Source organism: Cololabis saira, chromosome 13 (genome assembly GCF_033807715.1).
Source record: "Cololabis saira isolate AMF1-May2022 chromosome 13, fColSai1.1, whole genome shotgun sequence".
In the NCBI taxonomy this organism is placed as follows: Eukaryota; Metazoa; Chordata; class Actinopteri; order Beloniformes; family Belonidae; genus Cololabis; species Cololabis saira.
This window is the reverse complement of record NC_084599.1, coordinates 13,180,714-13,200,371: the sequence shown is the minus strand read 5'-3', so window position 1 is coordinate 13,200,371 and position 19,658 is coordinate 13,180,714. Positions and strand designations below refer to the sequence as shown.

Genomic DNA, 19,658 nt, shown 5'->3' with positions numbered 1-19,658 from the left:
AGAAGTAGCGTGAGAGAAAACCCAGTCCCAAGTGATGAATCAATACATATCTCCCAATAAAGCAAAGTAAATAGGAGCTCCGGTGTCTCCCTGAAGCACAAAGGAAAGAGACCAGAGCTTGGCTGTCACCACTAGCCGAGGAGCAGCAATGTACCCGACTAGAGTTGGAGAATAAGTACCTCTCCACTTTTAAAACAACCACCAAACACACGTATTTCCCCTGGGTTTCCATCCAGAGAGGGAAACAGCAGCAGGATCGTATAGTTTGATAATAAAGACCGTCTATTGTACAGATACCAGTGCTAGCCGTGTTAGCTTTGCTCGGAGCTGTTCTCCCACTTTGTCTTTTCTGTGTGTTGCTTGAGACATTTTTGCTAAGAATAACCCGGAGATGTCGACATGATGGCAAGGATTTCCTCTTTGAGTTACTAAAACAATAAAACCCGGCCACGTAGATCTTTAAATCGTCGGGCTTTCGCGTTGTTTTTTGACGACGCGCAGTATTTTGCTGATAACAGTGATTATAATCAAGTTACAACCTCGCCCCGCGGCGACTGGCGCAAATACACGCTAAAGTTGGGACATATCTACAACTCTGGCTCGGGGTTTTGTGCAACATTAGTCGGCGAACACGTTTTTCCATCGTCTCCAGGTCTGTGGTGGCGGCGGCTGCAGCCGCTCCGCCGGCGTCGCTCCGCACTAGTAAAGGGGGATGTATGGTTCCGCGTTACACCGACGCAGAGCCTACGGCGTATGATACGCGGAGTACGTGCGCGTCGCCGCGTCCCCTACGCCGTAACCCTACGGCGTAGGCTCTGCGTCGATGTAGCGCGGAACCATAAATCAGGGCTTAACGTGCTGGCTGGACCGCATCTGCTGCGAGGCTCCGCGGAGTCGAGATAACCCCCAATAACACTCACCAAGCACGGGTTTCTCCTTTCTCAATCCAAGCCACAGGCACGCCGGGCGATTTGGGGCGAAAAAATCCCTCGCCGAGGCGAAATATACCGGGGATTTTATCCAACTTATTCTTCGTGGTTATTTTCTTCACTTCCTGATTGAGACGCTGCCATTTTGAACAGCGAGAAAATATTTCCGCCGCTGTCGTCACGCGCAGGGCCTCTCGTCGAGCACGGCCACTAAAATAGCACAAGGGAGTGACATGTGTATAAACATGTAGTTAAAAAAAAATTCAAAAAAGACACAAAAAAAGAAGCTCTGTTCAATAAATAACTATAACATAGTAGTGAGCTCCATGTGGTCAAGGAGGACACTGGCTGACTACTATACAGCCCTATGTTATTATTTGTAAGGAACTGTAAAGATGTACAAACTCCGTAATAACTACATTATTCAAGGCAGATTAAATAATTGATTTAATCAAATGTAGACTATTTTAGTTTAGACATTATTTTTGTCCCTTACCAATTTAATAACACCTTTATTGGTCAATATGTTCACATATGAGGAATTTGGTCAGTGTCAGTCTAGCACTATGTATTAAACAATGACAACAATGAAACAATGACAAGAATGTGTATAAACATATAGTTAAAAAAAAAATCAAAAAAGACAAAAAAAGAAGCTCTATTCAATAAATAACTATAACATAGTAGTGAGCTCCATGTGGTCAAAGGAGGACACTGGCTGACTAGGCTACAGCCCTATGTTACATCTTATTATTTGTAAAGGAACTGTAAAGATGTACAAACTCCGTAATAACTACATTATTCAAGGCAGATTAAATCATTGATTTAATCAAATTTTATTTTAGTTTAGACATTATTTTTGTCCCTTACCAATTTAATAACAGCTTTATTGGTCAAGTATGTTCACACATACAAGGAATTTGGTCAGTGTCAGTCCAGCACTATGTATTAAACAATGACAACAATGAAACAATGACAAGAAACTGGGAGCAATATATAGACAAAGCACATAATGTAGCCTATACATGTGTTAGCTACATTATTTTTGTCCCTGCTGTACCTGCTGTACTCTACGGCCCTTATTTTTAACAACTTGTGCTTTTTATTATTTTACCTCTTTTCTTATCATTTTATTTAATTTATTTGTTATTTAAACATACTCTTAAATCAGCAACTTGTGCTTTTTATTATTTTACCTTCTTTTCTCATAATTTTATTTCATTTTATTTGTTATTTACTGTCTAATTATGTCTTGCCGCTTTTAATGTCGATGTAAAGCACTTTGAATTACTTTGTGTTGAATTGTGCTATATAAATAAACTTGCCTTGCCTTGCCTTGCCAATTTAATAACAGCTTTATTGGTCAAGTATGTTCACAGATACGAGGAATTTGGTCAGTGTCGGTCTAGCACTATGTATTAAACAATGACAAGAAACTGGGAGCAATATATAGACAAAGCACATAATATATACATGTGTTAACTACATTATTTTTGTCCCTTAGCAATTTAATAACAGCTTTATTGGTCAAGTATGTTAACACATACGAGGAATTTGGTCAGTGTCAGTCTAGTACTATGTATTAAACAATGACAAGAAACTTAGAGCAATATATAGACAAAGCACATAATACATGTGTTAACTACATTATTGTTGTCCCTTACCAATTTATAACAGCTTCATTGGTCAAGGATGTTCACACATAGGAGGAATTTGGTCAGTGTCAGTCTAGCTCTATGTATTAATAAACAATGACAAGAAACTGGGAGCAATTTATAGACAAAGCACATAATATATACATGTGTTAACTACATTATTTTTGTCCTTTGCCAATTTATAACAGCTTCATTGGTCAAGGATGTTCACACATACAGTACGAGGAATTTGGTCAGTGTCAGTCTAGCACTATGTTTTAAACAATGACAAGAAACTGTGATCAATATATAGACAAAGCACGTAATATATACATGTGTTAGCTACAGACAATTAAAAAAAAATACAAAACAGACAATCTATGTACAAAGAGGATAAAGTGCAAAACATTATTTTGCGATTCTCAAGGGCTTGAAATGGGGGAACTGGACTGCCTTTTCCTTTGTTTTTGAAGACGTTTCAGCTGCTATCCCTGTCAGTTTGAAATCCTCATCAATCCTCATACAGCCTTTTGAAGTCTCCGGGATAAAACTGTGTCTTCAAGAACAAACGAAAAACGAAGCAATGAGTATCTCTGCAAGCATTTTTTTTTGTTGTTTCCTTATCCTGTCCTGTGAATACTTCAAATCAGGTTTTTACAGAAAAGCACAGGAAGGACTTAATAACTGCAGTGTCAAACTGGATCGGTTTGGTGGATATAGTTCCTTAAGAGTCTCAAAATGCGTCCTCCACTGAGCCTATTTTGAGGATGGAGTTGATGATAGACTTCTGCTTCCGATCTTAGGAGATGGTCCTTCATGTTGTTATGGCTGCACCAGAGAACCAGCTGACATTGCTCCACATATGACCCACTATACTTCACGTACCAATGGATAAAACTCGGACTTATTGCTTTCCGTAGTAATCAAGTTAATGAATTACTCATGAGAATTGCTTGCTACATAAATTCAAAGGTGACTTAGCAGGAGCGGCCTTGCATACAGCTAAATTTGTAAAATAACATTGGAAATACCTATTTCAATGCACAATAATGCAAATAAAACTAAAAACATATATTGTACAAGAATTGAACATCATAGCTTCTTAGGATTTCTGGTTTGCATGATTCCTTCTTTCTTTTTATTTTCACCTATTTTTCAATCTAGCAAACTGGTGAACATCCCTGCATACAGTTATTGCATTTAAAAGCATGTTTCACTTTAGATGTGAAATGGAGTACATGCTTTTATTTTCTTCCTGCAGGTCATCATCTCATTTTGGCATTTGTCTGTTCTTTTTGCGTTATTGAATGACAGAGTTGGAAGAGCTCCAAAGGTTTCCAGCAAACACATGCTGCCACTGCCTTCCTGGTATAAGAGTTTTCTCTATTCCCAACAAAGGGGGGTGATGGTAAGCAGAGGGTGGCGTCTGCATGTGTGTGTGTTTGGGTGGGTGGGTGGCTGTTCATTTGTTCAAATTCACTGCAGTGTTCATAAAAGACAGCAGTGAATTACATTTCTAAGATTGTTTTTGGAGTAAAAACCATGAACTCTATATTCATTTTGTTTTTTTCTAATTATTTAATTAATTTAGAAGGAATAAAATGCAAACAATGCACAATAAGCAGACAGTCTAGATCTTTTTAATTTGCAGAATATGTACTGAATTCGTCTTTTAAGGCATACATAAAACACAGGTAGAGGCTAATGACAAACAAAAAAATAACATTTTTAAATCTCATAAATATGAATATATATTTTCTCGCTCTCTCTGTCTCTCTCTCTCTCTCTCTCTCTCTCTCTCTCTCTCTCTGGCTTTTTTTTTTTTTTTTTGGCTTTTGGCACACCCTGCTGGAATGATTCTAAAAGTACTTGGCTTAAGGTGAGCTGCATGTTGAAGTCTATTTAAGGCTAGAAAAGCCCCAGGTGCGGAGGAAAGCACATAAAGCCAAGCTATTGGCCTTCATTGAGGAATCTAAATAATGAGTGGAAAAAGGCTGTGCACTGCTAGTTTCTGCTACAGGACTCCCATTCTGTCTGCGGTTTTCTTCTTCTTTTTTTCATTTTTGCATATTCAGCTCTTTGCTGTTGTGACTCACTCATTTCAAGTTTGTGTCTGTATATATTCTCAGCAGACATGCCAACGCTCCCTCAAAGATACCCGTTTCTACGTGTTGCCTAAATCAGATTTGTAGGAAAAACATACATGCCATGGTTACAAAACTCCAGCTAAAGTTCACCGCAGTGGAAGGGATTTTAACCAGCTGCATTTGCTGGGCCGTATTACTCCTACATAACTGTCCCATGACCCGATTTATCCCATGAAACCACATCTATACAGCCTTGTTGGTAATTGGGAGGGCATTGCGGTCAATGCACAGATTTGATGAAAAAAAGCGTTATTTGCACCATAAGAATGAGTGTGGCTTGAAGTGGAATGTAGGCCTATCCTCTAATACGACTTAGGTAAATCTCTGACAAAACCAAATTGCACAACTCTCCCCCTCAAAACCTTCTTTGTTACCACTTTATTATTTTCCCAGTAAAGGCCATGCGTGCCCCAGGCCAGTTGTAATTTGGTTAATCCACCAAAGAGGTAGCCAGACGGTAAGAGCCTGCTCAGTTTTGTTGCTGTTATTTTTATTTTATCTTTTTTAATTTGTGATTTCTATTTTGGAATGTATTTTCTAACATTCATATCACATAATGTTGAAATACGTTCATTTAATCTTTTTTAGTACATTTAAGCTTGCCCAGGCATTTCAGTAATACTGACACTATCAGCTGTAGACGGGACGGACAAATGGACTTGTAATTGTGTTTTCTCTTCAGTATCTGTGGATTCTGCAGGGAAGAGGCGGAACAGCTTTTGAAGAGATGGAGATTTTAGTCTTTTTATTTTCATTTTCTGCCCTTGGCGTTCTTTATGCCATGAACACCATGCCAGAGTTTCAAGAGTAAGTAGCAGCTTTTACTGATTTCTTTTCGTTTTGATGCAAATAATCCACATTCTCTTCATATCCAAACATTTAAATATCTGCTTATGGCAGATTAACTTTACTTTGTATCTCTGAAGTCAATTCATGCAGACATACCCACATCATAATATTTCTTAAAAATATTAGTATCTATTTACAATATTTTCGTCTTCATTTATTATTATGTAAAATGTTACATCTACTATGCATTTTCTATGTATCCAGGTTATTTTCCCGGTGTGGTGTGATGATATACATTTTATGACCAGTAGAGGACTCTATTAGCTTAAGACTTAACGTTTCTGAATGTTAAATTGCATTATGTGTTGCTCTTACAGAAATATCGACCATTCTGAATACGTCAATACCATAAAATCAGTATAAAAAGACTATATGATCCATATGTTGTTTCTCTAAATAATGAAATGTGGCACTTTGAGAGAGGCATATTTGAAAATAGGGAGCAAAAATGAGCTGATGGGAACATGGTTTGTTCCTTTTTTGTAATAGAGTGATAAGATTTTGGGAATAGTTGTTTTTCTAAGCTGTAAAACAGTATTTTTTTCCTTCCCTGGTTTATGGAGATGCAGCCATCAAGGTACCGTCAGCTGTTAAGATCCAGTAAACCAAGTTTTTTTTCTTTTTTAACTACCCATGCCTCATTTCCAGCAGATTTTAATACTCCTCTTGGGTGACTTCAGCTGTTTGTTTGTTTTTGAGTATGTGGACTTTGAAGATCAATAAAGACTGCACAGCAGAGTTTGATAAATTGCTTTTGACATACAATATGCTTTTTGCTCTTCTACTCTGAAAACAAACAGTATTGTGTGCATAAATCTTCCTGTACTGTTGAATTGGAGAGGCAGCCAGGGAGCTTGCCTTTGCTCTAGCAGCATTTGTTGTCCTTCTATGAGCACGCATTGTGAGTTTTCTGAGGTTCTAAAGTTGTTTGCGAGGAAGATATCTTGGCCACATTAATATTTTCCACTGCAAGTCAGTGATACATTTGACCACAAAACATGGAGGGTTGTGCTGAATTAACATGGTCTTAGCTTGCTGCTACACTCACCTCTGCCTTTGATTGATTAAAGCTTTTTAAAGCTGTTCTTTTAAACCACCAGTGGGTTTAATACAGCAGCATTAAACCCACAGATCTTACGCTTAATAAAGGAGTTGAGAAAGTGGGCACTAGATATTTACAATAAAAGTTGATTGCTTCCACATTTCACTTTGTCATAAACCATAAGTAAAAGCTGATCTGACTGCTAACTAGAGAGTCTTTAACATGCTGTATGATGCAAAACAAGCTCTCCAATAAATGCAAGCGTAGAATATACTGAAAGATGCTTTAAAAATGGATTCTTCGACTGCAAGAAATTATAAACCCCACACCCAACAATATATTCTCAGAGCTTCAGGTTTAGATGTGTTGCCACTATACGCACATTAGAGATTAGTAAATTCAATCTGACACCACCATCACTTAAGGAATCTCCTGGAAAAAAAACTACCACCCCACCAGTGCCTTTACTGGTGTTGGCAACAGGACATCAATCACACAGATTCTCCCTCGTCCTTCTGCATTGTTTCTACCTTTGCTAGCTGCAGATGTTGTGCTAGTCCGTCTGACTTCCCGTCTCTCATTCTATGCCAACTGCAATTAGACTAGCATGACTTTCAAGGGACTAATGAGCGGAAAATCAGAGATTTGCAGATGTACAGTGGGAATCGTGAGACTTTGTTAAGACGTGGATATTGTATTGTTGTTTTATTAACAGTCACATTTCTGTCCCCACAGGCCTTATGCGATCCTAGGGACTGGAGTTGGCGTGTTGGTGGTCGTGTTTCTCTTCTATTTCCTCATCACTCGTGGAAACCCACCCAAAGACATGTTATTTTATGGTAATCCATTAATTTATGTACATTTCCCATGTAACTTACAACATACAGTATTTATGAAAAACGATAAGTATAAAAGCTTAATTCCAACAATGCATTGTTCTGGAGCTGATTTTTATCCCCCACAAAAGTGCTACCAGAACCTTCTATCCATTGCTCACGGCGCCAGAGTGAAAACATGAATTGTATTAAGTGTGATTTTGCCTGATATTCTTAAAGCTGCTTAGACTGATCAGGATTAAAGCAAAGCTTATTCAGACTTTTCTATGGCATGACTGACCCAAATGCTCTGCAGAATAAGGACTCTAACTGCTCTTTAACTTGCTTAACAGTTTAGCTATTGTGCTGAGACTGAGTCCGTGACTGACGTCAGCAGAGTTCAAAAGTATTTGGAAATGCCATTGGAGAACTACACTCCACATTCATGTGACAGTAGCTGCTTGTGCATATTGTGTCATATTATGGGTGGGTGTGTGTCTTTAACAGTCTGTCGGACTGTTAAATAGGCTTTTCCCCATGAATAGATTCTTGTTGTTGATGCTTGAAGCTTTGCAAGTGGAACAGCAATGAGGTGATATATTGGTATTTGGTTGCCGGGGCAATGCAGGTGATGTGAAGAAGGGCTGTAAGATCTAGGACAAAGTCAAAGCCAGTTTGAGCCATAATTCCTCCACTATCAGATCTGTTGATTTGTTAAAAGAAAAAAGACCCAAAAACATGGGGATCTTAAGGATTACCAAAGCGTACAGCAGCGTGATTGAATGTTTTATACACAGGGACTGATGTTGATAAAATGCCTCAGGCTGTAGTGTCTATTATTTTCTTAATTCAACCTTTATTTCACCAGGAAGCCCCTTGAGATAAAATCTCTTTTCAATTGATACCTGTTCGGTATCAACTATTGTATCTACACTCGAACAACATTTACAAATGTCAGTAAGTGAAATATATAAATATATATATATATATATATATATATATATATATATATATATATATATATATATATATATATATATATATATATATATATATATATATATATATATATAAATATTTATATATATATATATATATATATATATATATATATATATATATATATATATATATATATATATCATCATCATATTAGTCTAAATGTTTGTTGAAGTGTTGAGGACATTTTGATACACAGTGACAGATTTCATAATTATTCGCTAATATAAATACAGTGGATCTATTTTGTGTGTATAATTAAAACTAAGAAGTGTATCACATCATGCTCTTTAGCCCCGTTTATACTTGGATAAACCACTCTGTCACGCTCCAGTCCAGTGTGCATGCATCTTTTATGTTTAACTATGGCCTAACGCGAGTTCTCATAGTCATTTTTTATACGATATAGTAATGGCTACTGTGCAAAACAAAAAGATTATTTTGAGGCATCCAGTATAGTAACGATGCTGACAGCCACAGCCATTCACAAGTCTATCAGATGACTTCTACAGGGAGAACAGAGTGGTCTGTGGTTTTAGTTTACACTAGGAGTGAGTGTTGGGTTGCTCCTTGCTTCAATTATTCGTGATGGACATGAAGTTTCAATGCGGCTGGGCTTTTAACCTGACATGCTCATCACTGTGGATTTGATTAAAATATGTCTCCAAGCCAACCTCACTGTTCAAGACTTCAATTTCTCCCCACAGTGTCCCATAAATCAACTGCGGCCTATTAAAAATAGCATATTTTCAGCCTATTGGAAAGTGCTGGAAATGGTCTTCTGGCTGATACAGCTTTTTGTGGGACTGTTAACCTTTCTCAGAGCAAACATTTTTTTTCTTTGCAGGTGGGGCACTGGGATGTGAAATTTTTTCTGCAGTCGTGGTTTTAATACGATGAATTATGTCAGTGGTTTTCACAAAATCTCAACTTCGTGTGTGTGTGGAGGGGAGACTATTCAGGTTTCAAAAGCAAGCTTCAAAAGCAAAGAACAACGTTCAGATTTTTTCAGTTTTATTGACTTCTGCGATTTTGTACGTCTGTTGCCCCCATCCAGCAACGTAAACAAACTTACACACGTACACATAAAGCATGCCTCTGGAACAAAATGACTTTTAAAACGAGGTCCTAATTTAACATTTTCTTTCTTTCACAGTTTTTGCAGTATTTTCTTTTACCTGCATCATTGATCTCACGAGTGCCTTGGAATACGATGGCATTATTTATGGCTTTATGGACTTTTACCAGAAGACGGTAGGTTTCATGTATGTACTTTCAAGTCCAGTTCAACACAACAGCATGGGTATAAAAACAAAAGCTTTGGTCTTTTTCATCAACCTAAACACACTGATCAAACAGAAAACGTAAAAGTAAATAGCCATGTTGAGTTCAATAAATGCATTTAATTATGCATTTTGTTTCAGGGGGAGCCCTACTTGGGGTCTTCATATGCCATCATGATGTGCTACTGGGATGGAATAGTACACCTGATCATGTACCTGATGATGATCAGCCGGATAACAGACAGGTGGGCGGTGGTAACGGCAACTCAAGAGAAGTCATCCTCATTTGTCAAGCTTTACACGCGTGTTTAGAGAGTGTATTTCCACAAAGAAGATTAAAGACTTCCTCAGCAAAACACTCCTTACAACTCTATTTTTAGCTGCCTAAGTCTGAAAATATATAATTCCACGTGGTTCAGATGTGCCTGGTACTGTGACATCATCAGCCCAGATCAGGGAAAAGTTATCCAGCTTTGCCTTTTTTCCATCAAAGTTTCCATCAGGCTGCATTTACTGTAGTTTGGAAATGGGTAATCCAAAAGTAATCTGATTTTGAAAAAGGTGCACTCTGCAGAATCGTTCTTCACAACCACAGGTGTAAAAGACATGCTTGAAAAGGATACTTTTGTAGTGCATCCGTTTTACATACCGACCAAAACACGTCATAGACATTTGAACAATACTGTAGCAAATCATGTCAGCTTTAGAAAAAAATGTATTCTACAAAAAATGTAATATGTCTCCTTTAAATAAAATGTGCAGTTTGTTCGGTTTCAGCTCTTCGACTTAAAGGGTGCAATTCTCACATAAAATCCAAACAAAGGCCTAAATAAATTCGTATGTTAAAGACAACTTCACCCAGAGTGGGTTAGTGAAAAATACAGGGTTCAGAGGGCGATGTGCCTTGCGGTAGGCGTCTTCATGGAAGAAAAATCTTCCTTCAAACAATTCTGGCCTCATAAATACGCAGATTGAGGATTTGCAATAGAAGCAGGATGGATGCAAGGAGTTTTTAAGTAACATTTTTATTCAAAATACAGCATGTTGAAGTTTTATTCTATTACTATTTCTATTACTAATATATTTGTTTTGCATGTTTTTGTTTGGTTCACAGGAAAGCCTACCGTACTCTTGGCTTGTTCTGGGCTGGCTCTTTGTGTGCGAACATGAGTGTATTTATTACCGGCATAGTGGCAGGTGAGCCTCATTTTCAGTCCCCTTTCTGCCATTTCCATGGTGACGAGCTTTAATCAAACGAACATCTGCCCTGTCGTGTACCATCAATGTCACAGTTCAGCATCGCAGCAAAGCACACATGCCAACCATCACAAGCCTTATAACAAAAGAATAAAACAGATTTAAAGTATCTCTTGTCGGTATTCTAAGCTGTTTACATACGCATCACAAGATCAAACCTGTCTGCAGGGGAGGCACCGTTCTCTCGGTTGTGTTGTTGTAGGCATACTGGATTGTGATTTGAATAAGATGTTACATCACTAGGTTATTTAAACCGACATGTCTTTATGAGTAGAAGCTGCTAAAATTGTCTTTCTGGCAGGTAAATATGGGTCAGATATCCGCCCGGCCTTCTGGCTCAATTTTTTCTTCCTTTTGCTGCCTGTGTGGGGAGCCGTTTCTCTGTTCACTCGGCCCAAGGACAGACCACTAATCGGCGGATATAATGTGAGTCCAACGCATGAATGATCAGACCTTGAGACAAATGTGAAAGGGTTTACGAAATGCGCTGTTTTTTCAATACGTTTGATCAGCCCAGTAAACTCTGCGTCCCGCTCTCCCTGAATCTGATCCACAAGGATAAGTTGGCTTAATCTAAATTCATAGTCACAATTTGCAGTGTGTTCACTTGAATCTATTACATTCACAGCCTTTCAGCAAGCAGAGGTAGATTATATTATCTATTATATTATCCTGCGATACACCAAAGTTAATTTAGAATAAAACCATACAGTGAGTATAAAAAAAAAGGTTATTGTCTTGGGAGACAGCCCACATTTCTTTTCCTATTACTTTGTCAAACCAACGTTTTCTTTGACTAGACAACTTCTGTGACCTTCTCTATTTTGGTCATAACTTAACATGTCAACATGATATTGCAGCAAAGTTTTGAGAAGACTTCTCCTTAAGTCCTCTCACCTCCTTTGTTTTGCCTGTGGTCATGAAACTGATCTCAGCACAATGAATAGCATGTCTTAGCTCACAAATGTGAACTAATGGGATTAAGGGTCACCCCGGGTCGAACAGTAGAATCCAAAATGCAAAGCAAAGATAAACCATATTTGAAGTACAATGTAGTGGTTTGAATAAAGATATTGTGGCAGTCTTGTGTGCTGAGTTTGTTTCTTGTTTTCTAATGTGGTTCTTATTCGGCACACCTAACACAATATACAGAATGACAGTCATAAGGAGTGTACCTGCAAGCATGTGAAGAAGGTATCTTGGGTTTTAAACATTCAATAATGCAGATATATGGAATCCTGATGAGAGAAACCATCTTCTCGTATTCATAAATGTCAGACAGGCTTCATGCATAAACCACAACAATTATGAACTGTTCTGTACTGTCATCCACTCACAGGCCCAGCAAGCTCAGAGCATGAAGATTATCTGGCGTCCCACAGACCTGATCCTGATCGTGATGCTGTTAGGTTCCATGGCCTTCACCATCCTCAGAGGCTTGGTAAGTGTTTTATCTTTGCTTTTTCCCTGTAACAGGGGGGTTGTGGTGGTGGCAAAGTTCTCTTCCCGAGAGCTTCAGCCATCCTTGATGTTTCTATTTACCTATCCTAAAATGGTAAATTGGGGTTGGTACCTACATGACTCATAGCAAGTTCAAGTATGTCCACAAACCTGCCAGAAACTGATATTACAAGACTGAATGGACCGAAGCTAGTTATTTACAGTGGTGGACAGTAACGGAGTAAATTTACTTGAGTACTGTACTTAAGTACATATATCCAGAGGATTTGTACTTTACTTGAGTATTAGATTTCTTTGGTACTTATTACTCTTACTTGAATACATTTCCAAGACAAATATTTTTACTTTTACTCGAGTAAATTTCTAGGAAGGCTGAAAAGTACTCGTTACTTTCAGGTCTGCTCTTTTTTCTTCTTCCCTAAAATCCTATTGGACACAAGCTGTTTTTGTCAAAGGAGGAGACCTATCACAGTGCACGCTCTCCACTGGGATGTACGGAAAGCGGAAATACGTCAGGCCTCCTCAAAACGATACCGCCAAAGTAGCCTGCGTTTGTCAAGACAGAGCCGCAACAAGTCAAGACAGAGCCGCAACAATGGCTACGCCTGCTTTTTTTGTAAAGTAGTGGTCTCTGAGGGGGATCCAGACTTAGTTGGATGGTGCAGGTTCACTTGGTTTCAGTTCATGATTGTTAATAAACTCTGCATCATCTGCTGTCCTCTTATGATCCCATTCATTTGATCTGTTTTTGGTGTTTCTGCAGGTTTTATATAACATTGTGGTTCTAAAAGCAGCACATCAGTGCAGCTGGTTTCAAAGAGTTAATTCTCAGAAACAAGAGTTAAAAGATCCTTAAATTAATTTAGAAAAAATATAGTAATTTACTGATGTGGAAAATAAGAAATTTACTCTTACTCTTACTTTTACTTAAAGTAAATTTAAAAGCATTTACTTTTGGATACTTAAGTACCTTTAAAAGCAAGTACTTTTCTACTCTTACTCGAGTAATATTTTGACTTAGCTACTTTTACTTGTAACGGAGTAAATTTTGACCAGTAGTATTTGTACTCTTACTCAAGTACTGGGGTCGAGTACTCTGTCCACCTCTGGTTATTTAGTACACTAATTCAGCAGATATCTCAGCAGCCAAATACACGGTCGTCATTTTGTGACACGACTAATTTCTTCTAATTCTCTTGCTGTTTCTAGGTTACCTCGTGATATTTTAACCTACAATCTTACACATTGCTGCTTTAATCACAGAGCCTGCAAATTTGGCTATAATTCCGGCTTGAAATATTTATTTAGCCTTGAGAAGCAATGCGTTAAGCTCTATTGACCTGTGTGGTTCTGTTAAATGTGTATTTTCTAAAAACGGCCTACCTCTAAAGTACAGGTAGATGGCAATGAATTATACATACAATGTGTGAAGATTCATATACTTTCGAATTGGTGTAATGTCACTCCAATTTGTGTGATTGATGTTTTGGTCCTTTGGTATGTAGTTCAAAAATAACTACATGTTTGGACATCTGGTCAAAATTCTGTCATCTGACCAAACGGTAACATGCTTTTATTTTGCACTTTAAAAAACCATCACAAAATGGATATTATACAACTAAACCAGCTTCAGTCAAGGTTCTTTAGGTCTCGATGTTGATAGGTTTAGGCATTAAAAAAACCCAGCTGGGGTTGGATATTGAAAAAAATCTTGTTTATTCATGGTTACAGGTAGCCTGATTGATCAGACCCACATCTAGAAAAATGTGGAGTCTGAAAAACACACATAGGGCCTCCCCATCCAAGATGCAACACCAACGGTTGCTTATCAAGTGCCTTTAGTTGGTTAGCAAGAACAATCAGTACAACGAACAAGGTGGCATATTCAGCATATTCAGAAAAAGGTCAAGGGGGTAGTGTGTTGTAAAGAAGAGTAAATCAAAGTTTTGCCGTAGCCTGTTGGAAAACAGCAACTACATCTACCTCCCGAAGGAATGATTGATGTCTTCTGTTCAATTTTTGAAGAAAAAGTAAGAATCTTAAACTGTCGATGCCAAAGTTGATTCAAATGGCTATTAATCCTCAGATGCATGCAGCCATCTACAGTTTTTACATCCAGATTATGTCACGGCTCTGTCATCGTGTTTAGCCAGCCCGGAAACTTTCTTTACAGGCATAGACTGATTTGATTGGCTCTGCAAGACTTTTCCACATATTTAATGAGTGCTAACAGATGTAAGCTTCATGTATCTGGAAAGACAGTTTAAATTTACTGCCGGTACGTCTGGATTTGTTACAGCTTCAGATTAATTGTAGGCTGCTTTAAATAACGTCTCTACCTTTACAATGGTAGAATGTGATGTAACACATCTATTCTGTAAAATGAGCGTAGCAGCTGCTGAGTATGTATATGAATGTTAACATTTAAGTTGTTTTTCATCCAAATAATAAAAAAAAAAGACTATGCAAATTCTGAAAATTGTCAGTTTCTTTAACCATTCGTGTGTGTGTTTAAAAAGCTTTGATACCAGCAGACCATGTGAATCCAGATCTCCTTTTCTTTTGATCAGAGAAATTACAGCTTATAATGAACTGGCGGTTTGGTGTTGTTATATTAACCTGAATTATCTCCATATCTATCCTCTGTAGGTGGCGCTGGACTCTCCTCTTGAAGCCTGTTCTATATATCTAAAACAATATGAACCCTACCTGAAAGACCCCGTGGGCTACCCAAGAGTCATGGTGGGTCTTGTTCTTTCTGTCTCCAAATCCAGCCCAAGTGTGTTAATGCTGTGGCACATAAAAGCTAAAAGCCTGTTTTGAATAACAAGCAACGTAAATGGGCCTCCGCTTTCATAAGTATCACTTTAAGCATGCAGGAAGCCTGCCTTTATCCTCTTCACTCCTTGAGTGAACCTGATTATTCATCATTACAACATAAAAACAAACCTTTATCCAAAGGCAAGCACATCCATGTCTATTTCTCTCTTTCATTAAGTTAAGATGGAGAACTGATTATTATTGTGACTGGAAGGTGGCCCGTTCCATTTTATTTTCTTCCTCTGACCCTTCTCTGCTTAGTATTTTGTTGTGTTTCGCTTGGCGTTCGCTGCTTTGTCAATAGGTTATCCAAAGACATTTGCCGGGGCTGCAGTCCAGGCACAATTGAAGTCATTGATCACACAGACGAACCACACGCTGAGAACTTGATAAGCTAATCCCTCGCCCAAAGCCCTCCATCTGCATCTCGCTGGGTGGGAGAAGGGTGTGCGTGCAGCATGGGAAATTATCTCTTGGTTAGTGTCGTTTGCAGATCCTTGTTTGTGCACGTGTGCTTATCGTTGGCACATGGGGGCTCAATTATAATTTATGATCAGGAGCAAAGAAATGAAATGAAGTTTGGCTTGTGGCGCAACATTACACTTCTTCTGCCCTGACTGACCTCTTTAGTCATTGATGATGATGAATGATACGCTATGGATGACTGTGGAAGCAATAAAAAGGCATTTCAACGAGAGACCGAGGAGCACATGGGATTGCCTCTCAGGCCCTGTGCTGGACTCATTAGAATTCATTTGGACCTCAAACCAGGAATGAAAAGAAACTATTCAGTAGTGTAATTTGAAGGTTTTATTAAGTGGGAAACTGGCTTTCATGCACCAAACGTTTTAAGTTGAAGGTCAAGTAAGTCTCTGTACTGACCCTTTTGTGGAAGAAGTAATATGTGCTGAGCGTGCTCATTTCTGATTGAGAGCAGCAAAATACTGCAGCACAGCATTTAAGATCAATTCCGTGATATTTCAACTCTTTGTATTTCCATTTAAGGGAGTTATGTAAGATTTCACCATGCCTTTCATCCTTCTACATTTATCAAGTATATGCACTCAAATTATAGCATGAAATGTTGCATTATGAATCAGACTACAGTGATCCCAGAGATCAAGCTTTGACAGTTTCCCCACATTCTACATCTGATAACTGTGTTTTTTACTTTACTTAAGTGATACATCTCTTTTTTTTTCCAGTTTAGAACCGCAATGTTTATGCAGCACACTGAAATTGAGCGGTTTGCTTGTGTGGTGAGTTTTCAGCTGCCCTCCTCTGTATTCAGAGGGAGTAAGTGAAGAGCAACGTGGGCCAGAGGAGAATGAGGATGCACTGTTTTAATTGTCTGCTAGAGTGTTGGTCGGACATCGACTGACAGTGATGAAGAGCTCTTTTAGCTCTGCATGCCACTCTATACTCGTTGGATTTGACACTGTATTATTCAGCAACATGTCTCATACCCCATGTCCCTATGGAACTGCTGAGTTTATGACTGGGAAAAATGATATCAGTTTTATTAACAGAAAAAGCATTTTATTTGCTTGTCTAGATGGTGCACTTGTTCTTTTATGGACTTCCCCTGTTGGGCGCATTTGTCTATGGCCTCCTCAAATCTGGGTGCACATGGATGTCAGACTGGACGATGTTCTTCGCTGGAGCCATGATCCAGGTAACACCACAAAAATTGGCTGCTAATGAATGCAAAAACATATTCTGGGACAAAGTTGTTGCATACTGAAGTGTGTTGGACTGGCGTTGCAACAACCGCAGCTTCATTAGTATTAGAGGAGAAAGAGGTCTGGCATGTGTCATTGCAATTAGCCTCATATATTGAGCTTTCATCCTGTTAATAATAACCTCAACCTAATTTATCATTTGAAGCAAATTCTTCCTTTAATAAACAAGCTGGCGGCACCCTCTCTCTATATTGATCTGTGATTAAAGCAGGATATAGTGGTTTCAGCTGCACCCTCACTCTTTTTACACAGCCAGCTTGTTAAATCTGTACATCTCCTGTGCAATGGTTTATCTTCCCTATTAGGAGCTTTTTCTTTGTACTTAAATGACCAATAAGTGTGGAAAAGCAACACAAAGACTCCAAAAATACTCTGAGGCCTCAGCTAATCTGCCATCAGCGTGTTCAGGCAGCAAAACAGATACTTGCAGGTGCCAAAAAGTGCGACATGCAGATGTTTTTGATGACATTTTACTGTCTCCTTCCAGTGCCAGTGGGCCCACATCGGAGGATCCCTCCACTCTCGCACTACAGCTCCGTTCCGCATCCCAAATGATGTCTTCTGGACAGTGTTTGCAGCTAATTTGCTCTATGCAGCCACTCCCGTCATCTTGGCCCTGCGGGTTCATAGCGACCCCAATTTCTTCCTGAAAGTCTGTCCTTTCCCCGGGCAGACTGGTTTGCCAAACAGTGAGGAGAAAGATACAAAGATAACAAACTACAAAGACAAATAATACTTAGTTGTCTATGACCTTTAGAGTTAATCATTAATCTTATGGTTCATGACGAGCTGTTTTAATAGAAATGCTATATTAAATGCCAAAATAAAAGATTATTTTGCTCAAAATGTGTACTTTTAGTATTTATTTCTTTGTTTGCTTGCAATGCCTTTATTTAAGTCATAAATGGTGACAGATTAGTGTTTAGTTTTTTCAACCCTATGAATGTAGAACCCCTGCAATCAATTTCCAAGAAATAGAGGTAATAAAGAATCTGCAAGTTGACAGTAAAAAAGTAAGTAAATAAGGCTTACATAAACATGTCTCATTTCTGACGTATGGTTGTAAAAAGCAAAACATCCAACAAACCCCCCTCAAAAACTGGAACAATGACTAGATGCAATAATGTGAAAAACAATGCATGTGCTGCAGTCCCACATGACAAATCACATGACATAACATGACACAGTGACACAGTGCAATTATTTATCAAGCAAAAGCACAGCCAAGATGCAGAAGCAGGTGTGAAAAGCTAAGTACATCCATGTGATTGAACGGGGTTGGGGGAGCAGGTGTTGCTAATCAAATGCACTTGATTAAATGATCGTCACCAAGAGTGAGCCCTTCTATAAATGCAGATGTGTTGGCAGGTTGTCAGTTCTTTAGTCAGACAGCACAAAGCTCAGAAAAATGCATAATTGCAAGAACTGCATCGCCAATTCTGAGTTCAAATATTGATTTGTAAAGTTCAGTTTCTTTGAATAGGTTGAGGAGAGAGCTTAGGTTCTGACTTCAATGCCTTTGAAATATTATGACAGGGTCTTGATGTGGCACAAAATATTTTTTTATGTTAAAATATCAGTTTTTTTTTTTTATTGGAAGGAATATTTGATTGCTTGTAGGAGGCGTTGTCTAGCTGCAGCGGTCTCCCGTCCGTACTATCAGCAAAAACCAGCCAGAGTAACTTCCGCCATGATTGCTTTTTGCTACTGCTCTGTATTACTTTACACTATGTTACATACAAACAATAAAACTAGCACACAGAACAACAGTTGATATCATGGAAGATGTGACTGAAACACCAAAAAAGTAATGATGGAGAAGGAAACAAAAGAAGGACCAAGCGAGAGACCAAACAAACTTTATAGCGTTGTAAAATAACCTCCACACCTATACGGTGGCCTGCTGAGTTAAAGAAAATTGGAAATGCAAGAGAATTGCTGCAAACCTCTATGAGCTAAGGTGATAATGTTGAGAATGTTGAGACGTGGCCTAAATTCCTGCACAACAATGTAAGATCAATCATGGTTTGTTTTTTTACCCACTGCTTCTGCTATTTGTCATATTTTTTTTTTAAATATCACATATGTCAAATTACTTAACAGATGAGAAAGGTATGGTGAAAAATGCAAAACAGACCATAAGTGCATGAAGAAAAGATTTCTTTAGAAATGAAACTGCAAGTGAAATGTGAGAGAAGGTGGAATTTGACAATGACGCAGACTCTGAAACCGTGACAAATACAGAAGAAAAGAAATAACCAGCTGAATAAAAACAGCTGCTGTGTAGAATATACTCAAAGGCGATGAAATCACCATGATTACTGCATGAAAGATGTTTTTAATGTTAGAAAGAAACAAATGTGGCATGCCTCCTTCCTCCAGCTTCATCTGTTTATGACTGTTTTCCTTTTAATGCAAACGTAAAACTATTTGCCTGACATTAGAGGCACATGCAGCCACACATTCACATATGATGAATAAAATGTATTTAATAAAACTGACATACATGTTCATCCTATAATACATACACGACTTATAGTACATTTTGGTAAAGAAGTTGGCTATCTGAAGGGTGGTAACCAATGCACCCCTGAAACAAGTTGTAATCTGCAGCTGTAAATCCATCTGCATTGGTTTATGAATAACTTGACGTCACTGGAGACGTCGATGTGATGTCTGC

The 19,658-nt window shown here is 38.4% G+C and overlaps 2 protein-coding genes across 4 annotated transcripts in view; one reads left to right on the top strand and one right to left on the bottom strand.

The window, feature by feature from the left end:
• sbno2b (strawberry notch homolog 2b) overlaps positions 1 to 1,064 on the bottom strand; it is a 78,390-nt gene extending 77,326 nt beyond the window's left edge. For all 3 annotated transcript variants that reach the window (XM_061737754.1, XM_061737755.1, XM_061737756.1), the window contains exon 1: positions 921 to 1,064. The gene's annotated coding sequence lies outside the window, so the exon portion shown is untranslated. The remainder of the gene's footprint in view (positions 1 to 920) is intronic.
• A 4,026-nt stretch (positions 1,065 to 5,090) lies between these two features.
• Positions 5,091 to 17,809, top strand: tm6sf2b (transmembrane 6 superfamily member 2b). Its single transcript, XM_061737041.1, has 11 exons — positions 5,091 to 5,167; positions 5,393 to 5,517; positions 7,337 to 7,440; positions 9,572 to 9,669; positions 9,840 to 9,943; positions 10,813 to 10,895; positions 11,257 to 11,381; positions 12,295 to 12,396; positions 15,066 to 15,158; positions 16,792 to 16,911; positions 17,466 to 17,809. The coding sequence occupies exons 2-11, from the start codon at positions 5,438 to 5,440 to the stop codon at positions 17,709 to 17,711; spliced, it is 1,155 nt and encodes a 384-aa protein (XP_061593025.1). The 5' UTR covers positions 5,091 to 5,167; positions 5,393 to 5,437; the 3' UTR covers positions 17,712 to 17,809.
• The last annotated feature ends 1,849 nt before the right edge of the window (positions 17,810 to 19,658 follow it).